The sequence below is a fragment of the Platichthys flesus genome, chromosome 6 (genome assembly GCF_949316205.1).
Source record: "Platichthys flesus chromosome 6, fPlaFle2.1, whole genome shotgun sequence".
Classification (NCBI taxonomy): Eukaryota; Metazoa; Chordata; class Actinopteri; order Pleuronectiformes; family Pleuronectidae; genus Platichthys; species Platichthys flesus.
The window spans coordinates 22,822,855-22,844,330 of record NC_084950.1 but is presented as its reverse complement, the minus strand read 5'-3'; the positions used below and the strand labels follow the sequence as shown (position 1 = coordinate 22,844,330).

The 21,476-nt window shown below is 40.2% G+C and overlaps 1 protein-coding gene across 2 annotated transcripts; it reads left to right on the top strand.

The window, feature by feature from the left end:
• Positions 1–971: 971 nt before the first annotated feature.
• wasla (WASP like actin nucleation promoting factor a) lies at positions 972–20,947 on the top strand. Of its 2 annotated transcripts, XM_062390586.1 has the most exons (11): positions 973–1,422; positions 4,782–4,916; positions 6,361–6,447; positions 8,162–8,258; positions 9,242–9,265; positions 13,412–13,613; positions 15,475–15,517; positions 17,089–17,242; positions 19,134–19,753; positions 20,016–20,124; positions 20,785–20,947. In XM_062390586.1, the coding sequence occupies exons 1-11, from the start codon at positions 1,318–1,320 to the stop codon at positions 20,844–20,846; spliced, it is 1,638 nt and encodes a 545-aa protein (XP_062246570.1). In that variant the 5' UTR covers positions 973–1,317; the 3' UTR covers positions 20,847–20,947. The 2 variants fall into 2 exon arrangements, with proteins under 2 accessions (XP_062246571.1, XP_062246570.1); XM_062390587.1 differs by lacking the exon at positions 9,242–9,265 and having other exon boundaries at positions 972–1,422.
• The last annotated feature ends 529 nt before the right edge of the window (positions 20,948–21,476 follow it).

The window sequence follows — 21,476 nt, the reverse complement described above, 5'->3', positions numbered from 1 at the left end:
TGGTCAACCTACACTCCATTGTTCCCCTTTTAGAACATCCACCTATACAATGACCCATACAATGTCCCAAAAGAGGACATTTGGGATTAAACATGTCCCTCTTTAGTATCAGGATAATCAGTAATTAGGAGTTGATTACAAACAAAAGTTAAAAAAGTTAAAAAAGTTATATTTAAGGCCTATTTTTTCAACTTGCTGTAATTTCTGTACAACAAGGTACCAAACTGACTTATTTGTGTAAAATATGGAAGATTGTGGTAAAGAAGTGTACAATTTAAATAATCAGTAATTGGTTAATGATTCTAATACTGAGTATTTGAGAAAAAAAAGAAATTGTTCCAGGGTTTCTGCGGGGCCATGCCTCTGTTTCCTCAGCAACACATCCTTGTCTGTACAAGTCACAGTAAATCATGGGAATTATAAACATGTGTTTTCTTTTTACTTAAATTTAGTTTTGCTACAATTGAGCTGTTATGTATAATTATCATTTTGTTTTATAATAAGTATGTGCAGTCTGTCTGGATAAATGGAGACTTGTTATTATTTCTTATGTCATCAGAATATAAAAAAAAATCCCTTAACAAAACCATTATATGTACAGAATAATTTATTCCGATACTATCATATTTCATATACTACAATGAATATACATATTCAGTTTTTAATAAATTATTTATCAAGGTTTCCACAGCCACCATCTGGCCCCTCCCTTTCTACGTCACTCCTCCCTTTCCCTCCGCAGAGCTGCATTCCTGCTGCCACATCGGACCGAACCATTTTGTCTTAGCAACGACATATTAGCCTCGTAGCGAACCATAACCCTAATCATAAACGCATTTAATGTGAGAGCAAGCTTAACTGGTATGTTTATCTCTGTTCGTTCACCATCTTCGTCACATTATCCACACTACAGGGAGTGATTGTAGTTTGTCTAAAGCAACACCCCTCTCTCCTCTCATTTTCAAATTGGTCTGCTCCGTCTTGCTGCCATGTTGGATGTACGCATCGCCGCTGCAGCTGCAGGACTTTCAGAGTGACAGTTAAGCATTTCTCCTCCTGCAGACTGTGACCGGGCCATTGCTTTCTTAAATTAACACCCTGAGGAGGAGTTGGGGTTCTTGCTCGAGCAGGACAGAGCCGAGGGAAACGCTCCGCATCCTCCTCCGCCCTGCAGCCCGGAGTCGGACCCAGCGGAGATGATCCGGTTGCAGGCCACAGCAACCGGAGCCCGCATGGATCTTCTCTAATCAGTAGTTTGCTGAACCCGTCCGGGGAGAACCGCATCGTTTCGGGGGTTTGCCACAAGTATACCGAGCCATGAACAGCCACCCGCCGCCACGCAGGGTCGCAAACATCGGCTCCATCCTCCTGACCCCGCAGGAGAACGAGTGCCTGTTCGGCTACCTGGGCAGGAAATGCGCCGTAAGTTCCCCCCTGTTTATCACCTGCAGGGTCCCAGAGGAGCAGGAATGCCCACCCGGAGCAGACAGAACCATGTCCGTCCTGTGCTGTCTCTTCACGGTCACCTCCCCTCCTCCACCCTGGGTCAATGTGAGGCAGCAGACACATGTGTTGACCCCCGGACTACAGTGAAACCTCGCACCCTGCAGAGTCCCTGACGTTTTGACTGTCTCATGTGTTTTAATAGTTGTCAATATACGGCAACAACGTTTGCATTTGTTTTGTTCATCAGCCTCTTCTATATAACTCCACGATGCAGTTCCTGGCCGATGAAAACACAGTGTGATTCACTGTGCTTCCAAGTCTGAACTTGGAAGCACATGCGTAAATGTGAACGGCAGATTGTAACTTCAGAGACTAAGAGAAAAGCATCGATAACATTAACTCCAGTAGTTGTTAGTTCATATTTGATTCATTAATTTTATTTATTTTTTAAAAATTAAACAAAATAATATAGCTCTTATCTAAACAAGCGTTTAATTTGCAGGAGTACAGCAACTCGGGAGAAACAAACTCAAATAAATGGAAGATAAAAATATAAGTGGAAAATATAAAGATAAAATTACATCATTCATTAAAGCCAAGTCAAAGGGGTCCTAGGGGCCTAGTATTGGGATGTGGTCCCATATTACAGGACCTTTAGTCAATTGTCAAATTGAAATGATTTCATAATCTCAATGTATTGATTAAGCCAGAAAATGCCAATCATTCTTTGCTTGCAGTTTCTCAAATTGGGAGATTTGCTGTTTTTATGAGTGTAGATGGAATATATTCGGGTTCCGAACAAACCAGTACTGGGATCAAATGTCATAGTGACTCATGTCTTATCCGTAGTCTTCACACATTCTCATCAAACAACTTGGAACACAAAATATTTCTTCCAAGATGATTTCAGGAAGCAGGTGGATATTCCAGTTCAGTCATTGTTTCTGTTTTACCTCTGTAAGAAGCCATAATGTCACAAACATGCAGCTGCTATTGGCTAATGATTCATACGGTGGCAACTTTGATATTTTTTTTTACCTTTCTGCTGCATACTTGATTGCGAGAAATAAGCGGGAATGGAGGGAAACAATTTAGAGAATCCACAATACCATTGTTGATGTGGGTACAGTCCTAAATGACTGAAACATTTATAGATTAATTGATACTGAAAATAACATGTAGCCTTAGCTCCGAGTCCAAAATGATGTCTGAGACCGTATAACAAGACGGACGATAAGATGTTAATGTTTGCAGCTAGGTGAAGCTAACATATTTTTGTTCAAAATTTAAACCTTTGCAAAAAAATGAAATTTCTTTGAAATAACATGCACCTAATCCAGCCCTAACTTTAAGCTAGAGATGGTGTCTGCCTCCCGATCCCAGAGTGGGAGCTGGTTCCACAAGAGATGAGCCCGGTAGCTGAAGGCTCTACCTCCCATTTTACTCTTAAATATTCTAGGAACCATAAGAGAGCTTGTATTTCAGGAGCGAAGTGATCGATTGGGACTATACGGGGTAATGAACTCTTTGATATATGAAGGGGCTTGATTATTTAGGGCTTTGTATTTGAATAGCAGGATCTTGAATTCTATTCAGGATTTTACAGGGAGCCAATGCAGAGACTAGAGTAATGTGATCTCTCCTTGTTCCTGTCATCACCCGTGCTGCAGCATTTTGGACCAGCTGGAGGCTTTCACAGACTTACTGGGAAACCTTGATAGAAAAAGAATTACAGTAATCCAGTCTAGAGTTAAAAAATGAATGGACTAATTTCTAAACGTCCTTCTGAGACAGGATGTTTAGATTTTTTAAATATTCCTCAGGTGGAAGAAAGCTATCCGACAGACTTGTTTTATATGTGGGTCAAATGACTTGCCCTGGTCAAACTCCAAGGTTCCTCACAGTAGAAACTATTATCAACCAAGGTGACTATCTGGTCATAAAGTGAAGAGTATTGGTCAAGGACAAAACCTTGTGGAACTCCATGACTGACTTTTGTGTGCATGGAGCCATGGTTAACATTAAAAAATTGCAATCTATCTGATACAACTTAAACCAGCCTAGTGCTGTTCCTTAATCTTTAAGGGATTTTAGAAATGAAGGGAAGGTTTGATAAGGGTCTCTAATTCGCTAAAACATCGGGATCAAGAGTGGGCTCTTTTACGAGGTTGAATTTCCGCTACGTTACCAAGCCTGTGGCACATGGCCAGTTAACAAAGACTTATCAATCTGATTTAATATGGAACTATCGATAAGGGGGAATATTTCCTTTGAAAAGTCTAGCTGGGAAAGAGTCTAATAGAGAAGTTTTGGTTCAGAGGAAGAGACCAAAATCCATTCAGAAAGATCAATTGAAGAAAAGTGGTCTAACTATTAATCTGGTGCTACAGCTGGTTCTATGGTTTCTGGACTAGACAATATGTCTGTGCAATTCATGGGAAGGAGGTGGTGGATCTTTTTCCTGGATGGTTATAATTTTGTTTGTAAAGCAGCTCATGCACATTGCTTGTCAGAGTTAAAGGAATATACTGTCAGCCTGGCTACAGTTCTGAAGAGGAATTTGGGGTTGTTCTTACTTTCTTCTATGAATAATGAAAGGTTCTGGCATTTCAGAGTGCCTTCTTGTTATTTATCAGGCTATCTTTCCAGGTTAGGCAAAAACCATCTTGGTTGGTGGAACTCTACATCCTCTGCAGCTTCTGTGATGTCTGTTTTGAAACATTATTTGAGAATAACACCATGGAGCTAATCTCCTCTGATTTACTTTCTTTTTTTTAGCGACTGTGTCAATTGTTGTATGCAATTTTATGACAAAGTACATTTTATAACTTTTAATACATTCCTTATAAGTCTTCAATTCACATTTTAATAAATGAGTCTGGACAGATGTGGATGTAAACTGCAACTTGATTGGTCAACAGAAACATACAACTGCAATGTTGTTATTCTAGATTTTTTAAGATCCACTTTGTTCGGAAAAGAGGTGACCCTGATCCACATTTAAGACATATACACGTGGGACGTGGTTATCTGTATTGCTCTTGTTAGCAGGTGTATGCTATCTCTAGCCCTTATCACAGTTGAAAGGTTTTGAATTATGTCCATTTCTTCCTATAGTTGATGGCTTCTCTATCACATGTGAGGAGTTTGGAGGCTTTTAACCAGGAACTAGATGCGTCTGTAAAATCCAGACAGAATGGAGGGAGATTACAGACAAGCCATTCAAATTCTCCTGACTTCACTGCTTTTATTGATTGTTGAAACAGTATTTATTTCTTAAAGACCCATACTGATTGGATAATGGCTGTCCTGTCCTCTGACCTATGTCTGTTCAGACTCTGTGTTCGGCGGTGGTCCAGGTGTACGTGGCAGAGCGCAATGCCAGCTGGGGGAAGAGATGCTGTGGAGTGGCCTGTCTCATCAAAGACAACCCACAGAGATCCTACTTCATCAGAGTGTTTGACATCAAAGTGAGTGAGATCAATCTGTAAAACTCGGTACTAGTGGATAGTTAATTCTAACATCTTAAAATAAGTCTGAAGAGTGATACCACTGGTGTGTTTTTGTGTCTACAAGTATGAGATAATATCACGTTTCTCTTCTAACACTAAGCACTTGAGCATTTTCCCAAAATGTGGAACTCTTTTTCTCGAACTTTTCCATTAGGGCTGCAACAACTAATCAATTAAATGGATAAAAAATCGATTATAAAAACAGTTGGCAACTAATTCAATAATCTGTTAATCGGTCTATTATAAAACACTTTGGCAACGTCTCCTGAGGTGGGGGCAGTAAACAAGCCCGTGCTGTGCCTTGTGTAGCTCACGTGACGATTGAGGCAAACACCACTAACAATTCAGCGTATGACCCAAGTTGCCAAAAGCCTTTACATGAAAGCCTTTAAAGAAGTTCCCTGAAGAGAAAACGTGTTGGAGCCAACATGTTTTCTCAGCTTCTTCGCTCTGGTTTTCTGGTAGATCGTAAACAAATTTAAGGTGCATACTGTAATGATGTGAACTTTTATTGTGACTTGTAAGAATTTATGCAAGATTAATATAACAGTTGAAAGAGTCTCTTTAATTCTGTTTTTACTCAAAATTCATTATCTGTGATAAATCTTTGACTAGTAAGATTCAAACAACCTTTGCCTTAATGTTTGTGGGATTTATTATTATATATGTCCACAGTTCAATTTAATTATTACTATCTTTAATTCCAATTACAGATATCCACAACTGCATTCTGACAAGTCATAATTCAAGTTCATTATATCTAAGACACCTTTCTGAGTAGTTCAAACATAATTTAAGGCATCTTTAATTGAGGCACATTAACAAATATCTTGAATTTTAATTAAGACTAGTCATAATAAAAAATCTAGATATTGGTAACTGGAATTGTATTAATAATTACTTGCCCATATCTGTAGTACATATAGAAAGAGATTTGTTTAAGAAGACAAGGAAGTTGACTTTTGAAAACTAAAATATAGGTTAAAATGTAGCTTGTCTTTTTAACTGATTAATAATCAATTAATCAGCAGTTAATTGATTATCGAAATAGTTGATACAAATATACCACCGCTTTCAAGTTCTTTTATTCAAATTAAAGACAACATAATGTCACTTCTGTATAAATGTATTTCTGTTAATGTGTTATGTCTTCTGAAATGCAAATCAACCAGACTAACCATAATGAAACATGGATGGATGGATGTTGTGAAAAGGAGGATTATGTGAATTTGTTCCTGAATTAACTGAGATCTGCAGCAGCCAAAAACTGAGGGTTCACATTTTAAATGAGCAGCTGAGTGAAGGGGATTTCTGTTCACTGGATAATGATCTTAGTCAAAGGTTTGGTTCTTTTTAAGAAGAATCTACTGATATTTATTTTTCCATTTTGTGTTTTTTGCAGGAAGGGAAGACCATGTTCGAACAAGAATTGTACCACAGCTTCTCCATCAGCAGCTCCAGATCCTACTTCATCTCGTTTGCAGGAGACGTACGTGTGCAACTCTTTTAACAATCTCCTCAAAACCAAAATGTCCACCGCAGCTGGTCTCACTGATCGGTTTCTTCTCCATTAAATCAAGTGTTATAATCACCAAAAGAGTTTAACACACAGTCTGCCACAGACACTAAAGCAAAGCAACTGCAGCGTTCAGGATGTGTCTGCCCTTTAAACCAGCTGCTGCTATTGATTTTCAGAAAGTTAAACAATCAGTCTTTATTTATAGAGGTGTACAAAATCAAACAGAACAAAAGGTTGCTGAACTAAGCAGTGGCTTGTAATGAAAACATCCAGCATTTTATTTGCATTCAATTAATTTATGGTGTGACTGTAGGACTGCAACAACTAATAGATTATAAAATTGTTAGCAACTTATTTAGTGATTGATTTAGTTCGGTCTGTTGGAATACACGGCACACACTGTGGCAGCGTCTTCTGAGGTGTGAGCAGTAAACCAGTCAATCCTGTGCCTTGTTCAGCTCACGTGATGATGCCATCTCCTCTCAGGAATAAGCATTTGAAAAATGGAATAGAAAAGCACCTCTCAGATACATCATTCACAAGTGGGCAAAAGTGTGAGAACTTGCATTAAATCATTCAGAGACAGTTCGCTACCAACTGTGTTAAGTTGACTTGACATGGACCAGCAGCACAACTGTTTTCTTTGAGGTTTAAACGTAAAATGTTCACACACTTTAAATTAGTAATTAATTAATCCCCAAAACATTATCAACAGATTAATCAATAATCAAATCTAATCATTATGTTCAGCCCCATGTGACTCATGTCTCAACAATATTTTATTATTTTTCAAAGTTGTGTTGAGCAAACACTTTTAAGTGAATCAACAGTATGAGTGACACCAGACGGTGTCTCATGATAATTGAAATTATTCAATCTAACATTTTCTTTGTGCTTTTATTTGAGAGTACATTTTTAAATGCAAATAATCCGTCCTTAATTTGGATGAATATTTTTTTATTTAACTCTTTAAGATCAAATGAGCACAATAGAAACTCATTCTAAAACCTGAGCATTGTTTGAAGACATCCCTTGAAACCTGAGGCTCTTCTGAATAGCTGAGAGTATAGAAAATGTTTAGAAGAACTTTAAATTATCAGCCTCTGAAGCAGAGCTAGACATTAAATCAATGCAGAAATGGATGGCTTAAACATTTGGCTTTCTTTGTAAATCGTTGTCGTTTCCCACAACGTTTTTTGAAAAACCAATGAAACCAACAACTCTGCTGAGATGTCTCAAAAATTATGATATTGTAGAAAACGAACATGGTACTTTTTTACCTGGACACACAGTCCAATACATATACAATTTTCAAGGAGGGGATTGGAAAATCCAAACATCCGAGTTGTCTTGAATATAGCATTATGGCACGGTCACACATGCAATTGCAGGTGAATAGCGCAGGTCAAACTTTGCCAAAGTGACACTCCAGCAGCCACGTTGCGGATTTGATTCGCCACAAGAAGGGAATGTTTTATTCGCCCCTGTCTCGCACGGATTGGAAGGGCACAGGAGATGAGGGTTCGGTGCACTGATAAATTCACATATGTGTGGGCGTGCCCTCAAGGGAGAAGCATGCAGACGTCACACCAGGTCTAAAAGATGTATACATACTGTTGCATCAGATCTATACAGCTTAAAGAAAGGAGTCACTTTATTCATCTGTTGCTCTCCTTCCTTACAGACCTGTCAGATTGGTCTGAATTTCGCAAGCGAAGAAGAAGCCAAAAGATTCAGAGTCGCCATCAATGACCTGCTCAACCGACGGCAACGCAAAACTGGTGAGTTTCGGGGGGGGGGGGGGGCTCTGCTTCCTCTGCTTGTGCGACCTTTCTCATCTGAAACTGTTGAACTTGTCTCTTCCTCTTCTAACCTGTTTGCCCACACCCCTCTGCTTCACTGATGCCCCCCAAGCTCAGGGAGATGAGAATTAGGTGTTTAGAAAAGGTCATCAACCTAGTCACTTAAAGTTCCTGAAATTATATTGTTTTTGTGTTTTCACACAATAAGGTTTTTCACTGCGTCTTTAAAGAGTAAATACAAGCTTAAAGGGATAGTTCCCCCGAAAATGAAAACTCATCATTATTTGCTCACCCCTATGCTGATGGAGGGGTGGGTGAAGTGCTTGATTCTATGAAACAAATTTGGTGTTTCAGGGGTTAACAGTGTCGCAGCCAAATCCAATAAAAGTGAAGTAACTGGCAAACTCTTCTTCAAACGTAACAAAACAATAGAAAATGTCTCCTTACATGTGGTGTAATCACTGAAATTCAGCATAGACTCGAAACCAGGTCATTAACACTAGGTTTTTTAGCCTAAATGTCCTGTGTGATCTCCTCCGAAACTACTTTCACGTTCGCCAGCACGAACTGCATGAGCTCATGCCTCCATGCTCCCGCCCAAAGGGCCCTGGACGACCTCAGTGAGAACTCTCTTTTGTCTGACTGAACTTTGCTTTCAACCCTTTTGCTTCTCTTCTGGACTTCCTGAACTGTCCTTCTGCTTGTTTTGTCCACGTCGTCCAACACATGAGACGGTATCTTCTCTTTCTGACAACTTCTACACCTTTTGAGGGTCATATCTTCTCTCGGCCTGCCACAGCCTTTGTACTAACTTAACCCAAACACACTTCCTCACTCTTGAAGAGCTCACCTTCATCTTTCGCCTCTTAAAAAACAAATCAAAATTTCTTTCATTTCAATGAGGTAAGACAAATCTTGTCGATGTTGTTCTGTAAACATAACTTTTAATTTCTCTTTTGCAGAGAAAAGAGGTGACCCTAAAAATGGTACGTTGAACTCTTAATGATGCAGATTCAGTTTGACTTACTATTTGGTTGTAAGAGCTCAGTGGCATACTTCAATTTTATTTATTTATCTTGAAATCATGTCATATCAATATTTGTTTTTGTAACTTTCTTTTATATTGCTCATCAAATCACAATGTGCCCACCAACATTAACACAATATTCACTCAACCATGCCAAACAGCAAGAAGAACAATAGGACAAAATGTAAATTAAGAAAAATCAAAGACTTATCACATTAAAAAAACAAGGAAATAAAAAGCAAACTGGCCAAAAAGGCGAAAAAAACAACCGACTTAATAATACTGCACATACCTCAAGTTCACTCGTACAAGCTACCCTGTGTTTTACAGCTAAAACTTCATCTACAAGTTTATTTTATTTCTTTTTCATAAACACCAAAGGCATTTTGATCACTCTGACCTGGATTAACAAACTTGAGTTTGAGTGTGATCTGCAGTTCTCTGGTCTGTTTGGTAATGTATTGTGTTGGCGTTCATTAACTATAATGTATTCATGACCCTACATATGTATATGTGCCCATCGACAGCACACAGTGGTTTCACAGAGCAGCTCACTGAGTTGAAGCAAGGCCCTTGATTAAAACCGTGTTCATGCATTTCCTACCATAATGGATGTTATTCACAAAATGACAAATGCCAGAGAAGGGAGATTTGAGTTGTGGTGTTTCCTTACACACAACGGTATGACTCACACTGACACAGATTGGAGTCCTCTGCAGGTTAATCTGATCAGCAGGAAGTCCATCTGTGCCATATGTAGACCACATGGTCTCTGTTGTTCTCTTTAAACCCTCTTGTGATGTTGGGTCTAATCTGTAATCCCCACCGTCACCACTCCTCAACAGGTTGTTTTCTTTTATACATTTTATTATTCTTCAGAAGGTGTCACATTGGTATGTTTGCTAAGTCATCTGAAAAAATAAACAGATACAAATGAATGGGAACAGGTCTATATTGTGATCAGCTATATTGATATTTGAGCTGTGATTACACAAAGATGGCATGATTCTATAAACTGAAAATTGCATTCTTTACATTTCAGTACTTGGGGCTCTGCAACATGTTTTGATCAGTGGGACCCAATAGTGACATCATGTCAACGTGCAGTGAGTCGCACAACATGGAAGCAAATGAAAGAACGGAATATCTTGAAATTGGCGATTGTTTTGTAGTGCCGTATCGAGCTTATATAATGCATACAGTTGGAGAAAAGACCATAATCCCTCTGCTGAGTCCGTCTGTACATACATGACTTGCATAATACACTGCTGGTGTGTGGTGTCCCTAATATCCAGCATTACTGCTACACTGAACCATCTATCAAGTTACAGTATTGTGATTGCAAACCACACTCAATATTAAATGTTAAATTTAGGGCTGCAGCTATCAATTATTTTAGTAATCAAGTATTCCATCGATTATGCATCGTTGTGCAACAGTAATAGTTATCAGTGTGAAACACAGTGGCCACTGGGCATAGAGAGGTCGTCTACAGACATTCGCTGGCAGTATATGGAATAAAAGAAACTTTGAGGCAAAGAATTTGAATCAATGATTTTACTTGAGGAATCATCTCAGCCCTAGTTGCATAAAAGATCAATCATAGATGTCATATTGGTAAGGAAGATCGTGTGAACTTTGCTGCAGCTCGATAAGATGTTTTTATAATTGGTGAGCTTAATGTGAACCTGAATTAAATTGACGCCTGTGAGATAACTATTATGTACGTTTTCTTTGTTTTAAATGCTACTATTCCCAAAAAATAATTTAATAGGACATCAAAAACTTGAAATAACACTTCAATTGCACATGTGGATACACACACCTCCATATACAGGATGTGATTGGTCTGTTCATGGAGTCTTATTGATGTGATGAAGTTGAAGTGAATTGTTAAACCTACCTATTCTTTTTCTACATAATCCCTTCCAACAGTTAAACACTCACTCCAGTGGTTGTGAAGCATGTCTATCCCTTCTTTGTAAAGGTTGAATCTCATCATTGGTGTTGTGTGTGGTGACACTGGCCGACCCTACAGAGCAGGGGTCATTTAATATTTCGTCCACTTTTGAGATGTTCAGTGGCACTCTTTACACCCTGGTTTTTGATCGCCTATAACTTGTTCCTGATGATCCACATCAGATGCAAAATATTTGAGCAATGATCCCAGTGCATCAGAGCCTTAATTTAGATTGCTCCTGCAGCTGTGTCTGCGTGTCATTCCGAAGAACGGTTTACTTTCATTAATCCCTCTGACTGTTGGCAAACACCGAAGCTGTAAAGAGCTAGATTAACATATGATGAACAGATCAGTCGTCTCTTCAATCAACTCCATGGATTCGTGCCTGAGTTCGTTCTTTCATTGAAGTTTCTCTCCAGTGGCGCAGATGCTTTCTGACATATCAGCGGGGAAACATGAGCCTAACCGATCAGTTTGGGAGATGAATGTTGACGTAGTGTTCTCCAAGTCATAACACAAAGTATGAACATAACGAGTCCCAACTTGCTTCAGCAGTAGGATATGTTAAATGGATAGTTCACCCTTAAATGCATATTCACTCATGTACTCACCACTATGCCAATGGAGGGGTGGGTGAAGTGTTTGAGTCAACAAAAAACGTTGGGACTCTCAGGGCTAAACAGTGTTGCAGCCAAATCCAATACAATAGAAGTAACTGGTGACTCCTTCAGATGTTATAACACAACAGAAAAAAACACATGCCTCCATATTGCTTGTGTGGTTTCATCCAAGTGTCTGCAAGACTCAACATTTATATTGGACTCGAAACAGCGTCATTTACACTGTTTTAAGCCTAAAAGTCTACAACTGGAAGTATCGATGCTAGCTGCTGTAGCTATGCTATCACCCACCCCATATGTGCTCTTCTGAGGTCACGGTGGCTTCAAAAAACATGTTTTTGGCCTTTTGAATATGATATCTCAAGACTGCTTAAGGGAATTTCAACTTTTGATCAGTTGTCACTCAAAGATTAAGTGATTACGTTTCAGTGTTCAAAGGTCACAGTTACCTCATATGAATCTGAAAAAAAATATTATTTAGAGATCTGGACACTGAAACTGCCCTGGTTGGCAGATGCATAGAACTGCAGTCCGGTAATTCTAGTTTCTGACGTGCAAAAGAAGCCAGAGTTCTCAAACACAAGCAGCCACCCAGGAAATGGACTATAGTCATAATTTGGTAAAATGATTGTATGAATCTGATGTATTTTATAATCTTGTAGAAACTCCTCAGTCAGATACTCTGACTTAAACACAACCATCCCATCCTGTTTCTCTGCAGTGTTGAAGCAGGCCTGTGGGTCTGGTCATTGACATCTAGTATTCATGGGGGTCCAGAGATTTGGACTGGGATTAGCAAAGGATTAGTGGTCATGTCAGATGCTGCTGTGGTTTTTGGAGATTACAAGGGTTCCGAGGCCTGAAGGCCCTGACCAACAGGACGAGAGAGGCCTACCTGATGTTTATTTTAGAAAACATTGAACACAAAAGCTCAGAACTGACGGACAGAATCACTGTTGTTGTACACCAAACATGTCCGAGTTTGCACCAGCTCTCTGCAGTATTGATCCCCCAGGTACCGGTGAAGGTCATATTGATGGCTGTGCAGCCTTTCCAACATAATTAATTCAGTCTTTGGCAATTACGGGAGTGCAAGCGCACAAAGGTAACTCTTAAACGCAAAGACCTGCATCTCATCAAAGCAGGAGTTCCAAAGCGTTCATCCCCTGAATCCCGAAACAACAGTGCCAGACACTTGCAGTTATGACCTGTGCTGCCGTAACTTGACCGGCTACATCCTGGGTCCAAAGAAAATCAGAAATCTGATGACATTTGTTCTTTGGAATTGTTTTTAAATTAAATTACTTGAAATCATCTTGTCAGTCATGTCCCCCAGCTTGGGAAGCACTGGCCCAGAAGATGCAGTATTCCTCGTTTGAATTATCTTTCCTGAAAAACAGGCCTTTGGATGTTTACAGACATCAGGACATTTCTTGACAGCCTGCTAATTAGAGTTTGGTATCCTTGGTGTTCAATTGGAAATATTGTAAAAAACTGCTACTAGTGAACGTCTCTCCCTGCGCAGGTCCAGCTCTGCCCATGGCCACGGTGGACATCAAGAACCCAGAGATCAACAATGTGAGATTCCTCAACTCTCACAGCCAACAGCAGCCGTACCACCTCAACAACATACTGAGCCACAGCGGCCTTACCCGCAAGGACAAGAAGACCAAAAGCAAGAAGAAGAAACTGACCAAGGCTGACATCGGCACACCCAGCAACTTCCAGTGAGTCACATGTTCAACATCACAGAGAATGTGATACAATTTCTGATAGGAATCTGACAATATACTCAGTTTCTTCAAATCATCAATTACAAATATATGAGGGGATCAGCAGTAAGGCCAGAGGTCACAGTACTCTGTGAGCAATCCTACAGAAACATGATCGAATAATTAAAAAGTATCTAGACTGTAAAAAAAGATGTGAAATACCATATACTATATATGTATGGAATTTCCAATCAATGCAGTTCAAAAAAAAAACTAATTGAATGATGAATAACAAATCTGCAGCAAGTACAAAGTCTTTCAAGTTTATTATTATACAAATAAAATGGTTAGTTTTCATAGTTACAGACTGACCGACAGATGAAACCAATTGCTGCCTATATTGTAGGAAATGAAAGGGCTTGGTAAAGTCGGGGGGCTGGCCACAACAAACGTCTACTAAATCTTTTAAATAAGTTACGTCTATAGAAAAAAAATGTCCATAGTAGCATCCTTCTTGTTTCAAAACCCAGATTTGCAGTGATGTGAAGTAAAGAATAAGAGACTCCTTTTATTCTTGAAGCTAGAACGGGTCAATGCTGGTCAATTATCATTCACACAGGTTGCAGGTACATTTTCTGTCCTTTTTATCAATTAAACAATTAATCGGTTTCAGTAAGCAAAAAATCTAAAATGATACAATTCACTCTTCACACTTATTATGTGTATTCTTAAGGGACATAGGAAGTGCAGTGTTGAATTTGGTTGGATTTGGACAATAGTGTTCATTATTAATAAACTTTGAGTAAACAGGCAGCCAGCTCTCTAGCACAGGAGACTGGGACTCACTAACAGAAGTCACATTGACGATCACCAAAAATAAAAGATTCTCCAGCTCTGCGTACTGAGTCTACTTTCACCAAACTTTGAATTAACAGGTCTTTGTAAAGTAGCGGTGATGCCTCTAAATGGTTCTGTGGCCAGCAGCAAGTTTTTGCTGAATTACTGCAGGGGTCTGTACTACACAGCGAGTTCATCATACCCAGGATATCTTTCCGATATTCAGATGAACTTATCCTTACAATCGCTATCCGGTTAAGTTAATATCTTTAAGTCAACCCAGCTTTGCTTCATCAAGATCTGAATTCCTTCACATAACAGGGGCGGGGTTTTTCAGCTGACAGCAGAGCAGCATATTTCACAAACCAGGATCCGACTGTTCTATTTGAAAATTTGCGAGGAGAACAAACACATTCAGAAAAGGAAAAACAGCTACAGCTTCTAGATGCAGCCAGGACAGCTGCTGAAGGATCTGTGATTGTGTGATGAAACGTTTCACTCTATCACATGATGGAGCCTCTATAATGAGCCTTACTTTGACACGCACTGTCTGCACTGACTCTGAGGACACGCTGTGCTGGAAACGATTGCACATACTAGTAAATAAAAACATCTGGTTATCCTGCCGCTAACACACCCAATACATCAATATCAGTAGCTCCCACAAGTAAAGGTTCCTCCTACTTTCTGATACAAAATTCCGATCTAAGGTGTCGTTCCATTTGCAAACTTCCGACTCGGGGGTGTTAATTCGGGCTCCAATGTATAATGTAAAGCGGCATATGGCCCATTTTGACTGTATCTGGTTGTGCAATCAGACCTGACACACTCTTCTACATGGCAGCAGTAAACATGTTGGTTCTGAAAGTGCTCAATGACCACACTGTCTTTGACCAATGAGTGTGTGTGTGTGTGTGTGGGCTCACTATTTAGCATGGGCACATGATCGCCCACATGCACATACTAAACAATTGATGCACTTCTGTGCACTTATGCAACACTTGTGTGATCTCACCACATATCTGTCCATCTTTTTCAGGCACATCGGTCACGTGGGCTGGGATCCGAACACAGGTTTTGATGTGAGTAGCCACTTTATGGACACACACTTACACATACTCATAGGAGCACAATAGTGACCTGTGTGGTGGCTGCATGATGAGATCACACAATAGGCTCTTGTTACTTCCTGCTCATATTCACAGACATCTCGCTGCTCCTCGGAAGCTGAAAGACACAGAATGTTTCAGAGAGAACCAGGCAGGGGCCTCATTAACTCATTAGAAGGCTGCAAACTGGAGAATGATTTTTTTTCTTTCTTTTAGAACCAACTCAAGAAGCCACTCTTTCACAGACAATTGTGGTAGTGCATATTAAAAGCTACATAGTCACCTTGTGGCACAAAAATCTTAGTCTCTTGAAAAAATACTATTACCGATCTCACACACACACATCCGACATTCCAATTAACTTGCTAAAGCAATGTAATCTAGGTTTTCTAGCAATAAGCTCCAGTACGAGCGCAGATATTTTTTGGGTTAAGAATGTGATGTTAAAACCAGCATTAATATATTTCATTTAAGAGCAGTCATATTATTTAGTTTACCAGCTCTAAAACATTTAAGAGTGCAGTGTCTCTTTAAGTCTTGACAAATAATTATCGTTATCAGACGGGGGCTGTTTAGAAAACGTAAGTATTTTCTCTGTGCAACAAGAGCTGCTGATGCGTGTGTCAATATTGAGTTTGTCCACTAATGAGCTAATGCTCGGACTGACTCGCTGAACAAGCAATAGGCTGAGTGCTTCCCTCTCTCTGCCTTTAACTACCTCATGATAAACTGAGCACACCAAACCATCTTGAACACGTCAGTCATACAGCAGAAGCTGGTCATGATGTACAGCAGCTGAGTGGTTTGTTGCCAGTTTGGAGGCAGATGGTATTTCTACCTGTTGGCCACCAGATGTCACACTAACACTGTGACTGGCTGCTGTGTACTCTCCTTATTTAGAGGAAGAGGGTCGCTGCTCTCCGTGGACAAAAAGAAAATTCTTAGAACAAAGCTGGTCAAAGAGGATCAGGAAACTGAGGATTTTTTTTATTTTGAAAAGGATGAACATATCAGGGTGTGGTTTCTATCAGAGGGAGAGCGCTGTATCAAAAAGATATTATGTCATTCGCGGACAATTTTAACAAAGGGCAAGGTGGAACTTTTTGGTCCAGATGGTTTCATCCGAACAGAGCGGGAGCTTGCACTATCACTAATCAGAGGTTATTTGGGACCCGTGCATTGCTTAAGGTTTAGTTTGTGTTTGTTTAGTTCGCTCTGGAGTTGAGACACTTATTTAGACAGTGACCGAGTGTAACACACACACACAATTTTTTTTAAATGCCACTTCAAGGCTACATAGCCAGTGTTGTTTTTGTATCTTCATATATTTTTATAAAGCAGTTTGTGTTTAAGTTAATGGGATGCATTGTTTTGTGTTTTAATTTTGCCCTGGTATCAAATTTAGTATCTAGAATTGTGAAAATTTCAAGGTTTCGGTACAGACTACAACATTTTCGGTATTCTGGCATCCCAATACCGTCGTCGGTCCTCTGCAGTGTGTCGCCGTGTTTTTGAAATGCTCTCCATGTTTTTTAATGCTGCAGCTGAACAACCTGGACCCTGAACTGAAAAACCTGTTTGACATGTGCGGCATCTCTGAGGCTCAGCTAAAGGATCGTGAGACGTCCAAGGTCATCTACGACTTCATTGAGAAGAAGGGAGGGGTGGAGGCCGTCAAGAACGAGCTGAGGAGGCAAGGTGAGAACGAACGAACACACACACACACGCATGCGCACACACACACTGATGTATTTGATGTATCAAGCTGACCTGAAATGGCAGGTTCTCTTGAAGAATAAAGCCTTTGATCAGTGTCTGATTCTAGAAATAATTTTCATAACTTTTTTATCACATTGCACAATGTCAAAGCACCAATATTGTTGCAACCCCATTATGTGAATATTTGCTGCATTTGAAAGAAAATTTGTCACATCTAACTTAAACTCTATAGGCTTAAAAAAACAACTACGGAAGTAATTGTTTTGAGCTGCTTTGTCCCACTGTCTTAGATGTCACTCTTGATGGATGTCATTTTTTCACTCAAAAGATTTTCTTTTCCTCTGACAATGTGGAAAAAAGGTTTCACAAGTCAGTTCAACTTAAATATCGGAAATTAAAGGGAATAGTAGTATTAACGTTGATTGCTGAAGTTCTCTTTCATCCATGCAGTCAAAATGGAATCTATCATTATGAATGTGTTTGAATCATACTTCTGCATGGATAAATCACGGGTTAATTCATTTTAATCTAACTGTGATTCAGCAATTTACCTAAGGTCTGACAGAGCTGATATTTTTCTTGTATTTAGAGTTTTATGATGTAACCACAGTGTAACCACGTAGAGGACATGACGTCTGGAAGCATCAAATCAGAAGTGTATTTTCAACAATATAACAAAAGATCATTGCTTTCACAGATTTATCTGGTACAATCATTTCCTTCATGCTGCCTTTACTCATGTCTCAGACAGAAGTGTTTCATCTGCAGACCTCAAATCTGCTGTCTGTCTGACTTTTTTATATTTGGTGAAGGTTTCAGTCCAGAATGTATTCATGTTAACCTGCACTGGTTTTAAGTCAGGAGAGAAAAGGGAATTTTGACTTTTTTTGTATGAAATATTTGCATTAGAAGAAGATGCACAGCTTTATACTTTTATTTATTATACTGCATAGGATAAATTATTTACAAGGAAATACTGTAGTTATGCCAGAAACTTCAGAAAGGCTGTAGTTATATTAAAAGTTCACATAATTTCAGTTGGTGTGCATTGGTCTCTAACTCTCTCTCTCTCCGTCTCTCTCACACAAGTGACCATTAACAGTGTTTTCCGGGCGCAGCCAGCATCATTCATAAAGTGCAGATACTAATAGAATTATGTATCGTATATAATTCAAAGAATTGTTTCCTTTTTGGAAAATTATCTACAAAGTAAAAACACAATGTCCTTTCAGGGTCTGGAGAAAAACAACAACAGTTTAGTTAATCATTCCAACTTGCACATAAACCACACTTTTGGGCAGTAACAAACCTTTGAATTCTATTAAAAACAATGATTATAAAACCTGGTTGAACATAGCTCACTTTCAGAAAAAAGCTGCAACCAGTATAAGACAAAGCAAACAGCCCATTCCAAACAGATTTGTATAGAATGGGCACTGTAATGAGGACATGGGGAAAACATGACAAGCTTTACAACTTATTGAGACAAAAATGATGGGAGATGAAAACATCATTATGTGTGGAGACTGATGAGAGTTTCTTGAATGAATGCATGAAACAAACAGTGGGCTCTCCGTCACCAAGCTTTGGTCACGTTAACACATAAATGTTTCTTAATTGACATTTTGTGTTCATGTGTAGAATCCCTCCTGTACTTTGAGCAGCAGTGAGGAGAAGGTGTGCAGTGTAATGTCTCTGTTAAGAGTCTGTGTGACTTAAGTTTAGTATCTTCGCTGTTATCTCCAGTAAAACCTTGGAGACCATGCGTGTAGCTGCTGAACATGTGACACAGTCGAATGTGTGATGTCATTTTGAGGTGCATTGATACAACCTGATCTCCTATCCCTTGTCCCCTACCCCAATCCTGCAGCACCCCCTCCACCCCCCTCTCGTGGCGGACCCCCTCCTCCTCCTCCACCACCCCATAACTCGACTCCACCCCCTCCTCCACCATCCAGAGGGGGTCGGGGAGCCCCTCCACCTCCTCCTCCATCCAGAGCACCCGCCTCAGCTCCTCCTCCTCCTCCTCCCTCAAGACCTGGAACTCTGGGTGCACCGCCTCCCCCACCTCCTCCCACCAGAGGAGGTCACCAGCCCCCTCCTCCTCCACACCATCACCACCACCACCAGCCTCCACCCCCTCCTCCTCCATCCTTGCACTCTTCCATCGCCCCCCAAGCCCCACCCCCTCCGCCTCCCCAACTTGCCCAGCCGTCTCCGGTCGGCTCTGTTGGCTCTGTCGCTGCTCCGCCTCCGCCACCTCCTCCTCCTCCGCCACCCGGCCCTCCTCCTCCTCCAGAGCTGGATGGAGTTGGTGGAGGTAGAGACTCGCCCCATTCGCCGAGCCCAGGAGGGAAGTCAGCGCTGCTGGACCAGATCAGAGGAGGAACCCAGCTGAAGAAGGTGGATCCGAACCCCAAAGTGCCGGCAACTAAACCAGGAAGAGACGCCCTGCTGGACCAAATCCGACAGGGAATCCAGCTCAAGACAGTAAGACAATCACAGTCCGATTCCCACAACAGAGTGCAAGGATCTGCGAAAGGCTAATTCAGCTAACTGACACTGCACAGGGCCTCTGTGTGCATTCCATATATAAATCACAAACTGCTAGTTTGTACTGTCCACGCACACCAACATTTTTAAACATGATCTGTTGAGAAATGTGCAAAACGTGTAAAAGTTACCTCTGTTATACTCTATGTGAGTATACCTGTATACCTGTTACAAATCCAGTCTGTTTGTTTGTCTTCAGGTTCCGGATCTTCCCGAGTCCAGCCCTCCATCGTCGGCTCCCACTGCCGGCATCGTTGGCGCGCTCATGGAGGTGATGCAGAAGAGGAGCAAAGCCATCCATTCCTCAGGTAGCTCTGCTGCTGGGCTGTGTGTATCACCTGGTACACACTTGGCACGTAGCTACAGCATCCAGGGTTCCTTAGTTGCTCTTAGACCTTATCCCAAGAAACAAGACTACCTAATTCCACATTTTTGGGAAATGTGCTTATTCACTTTCTTGCAGTGTGTTGGATGATAAAATCAACACCTGAAAAAAACATTTCATTTTTGATATATTGTTATTACACCTTGGTGGCAACCAACAGAAACCAGAGGAAGTTACTGGTCCTTAACAATTAATAGACCAGTCCTCAACCCCTTATAAAATGCTTTGTTTTAATTTCTTTGGTTTTTCTCATGGTGTTTGACACTTATGACTTTCAAGCTAGCTGTAACCACTTGCTTCCAGTTTTTGTGGTAAGCTAGCTTAGCTGGCTTCTGGTTATTGCATTGTAATAGCTATGCACACATGAGAGTGGTGTTGGTCAAACTTTCAGCAGGAACTTAAATAAACATATTTTCCAAACTATCGAACCACTTCCCCTTTAAGGAAGATCTCCAATTCTCCCCTCCAGTATTTCCTGTTCACCCTGCGGCTTACGTCCTGCTGAGGTTATGTGAAAAGGTTTTCTATTCTCAGGATTTCAACACTTTTCTTTTTACATTTCTTTTGTGTTTTCTTTTCTCAGACGAAGACGAGGATGACGATGAAGATGAGGACTTTGAGGACGACGAGGAGTGGGATGACTAGTGATGAATATCCAGTCCTGCAAACCCCTAAACCTATCGCTGACACTAAAATATCCTGTAGAAATCTTCCAGAATCTGACTAAAATTGTAATGTAAATGTTGTATGAATTTGCTGTATATTTATTTTTGCCTATTTGCTTTTTTTTATGATCATAATAATTAATCTGTGCAATACCTCATCAGTTAAATCTGTAAGGTTCATCACGCGCCCTTGTCATTATAGACCTTCCTCTCCCCAGATCATCTTTCATCAGAAAGCACTTAAATCTTCATCAGCACAATGTGGGGATGCAGCCTACTACATTTCATGATCAATAATCAACAATATAAAACACTAGCTGCTCCACTGATGGGATCCTCAAAAGATCCTTGGGAAATATTTTTACGTGTTCATTTCTTCATGTTTTCCTTCCTTGTTTGAGAAACTTAAAAGGGAGAAGTATGTGCGACCAAACAGGCAGGATCCTCTTTGTGTTGGATAGCGGTCAGCTTAAATGCGAGATAACACTATTTTCTTACTGTGCTTCTTTTCATATCTTCAAGTTTACTATTAAATTGTAGTTGTAGTGTAGCTGTATTATTTTTTTCATGAAGACATTTGTTGACCAAAACATGGCAACTTGGTTGCCTG

Bases quoted from the DNA above. Each gene is read 5' to 3' on its own strand.
- wasla (XM_062390586.1), top strand. From the start codon at position 1,318: ATGAACAGCCACCCGCCGCCACGCAGGGTCGCAAACATCGGCTCCATC. The intron at 8,259-9,241 runs GTGAGTTTCGGG...TCTCTTTTGCAG, and splicing joins CCGACGGCAACGCAAAACTG to AGAAAAGAGGTGACCCTAAA. The intron at 13,614-15,474 runs GTGAGTCACATG...CATCTTTTTCAG, and splicing joins GGCACACCCAGCAACTTCCA to GCACATCGGTCACGTGGGCT.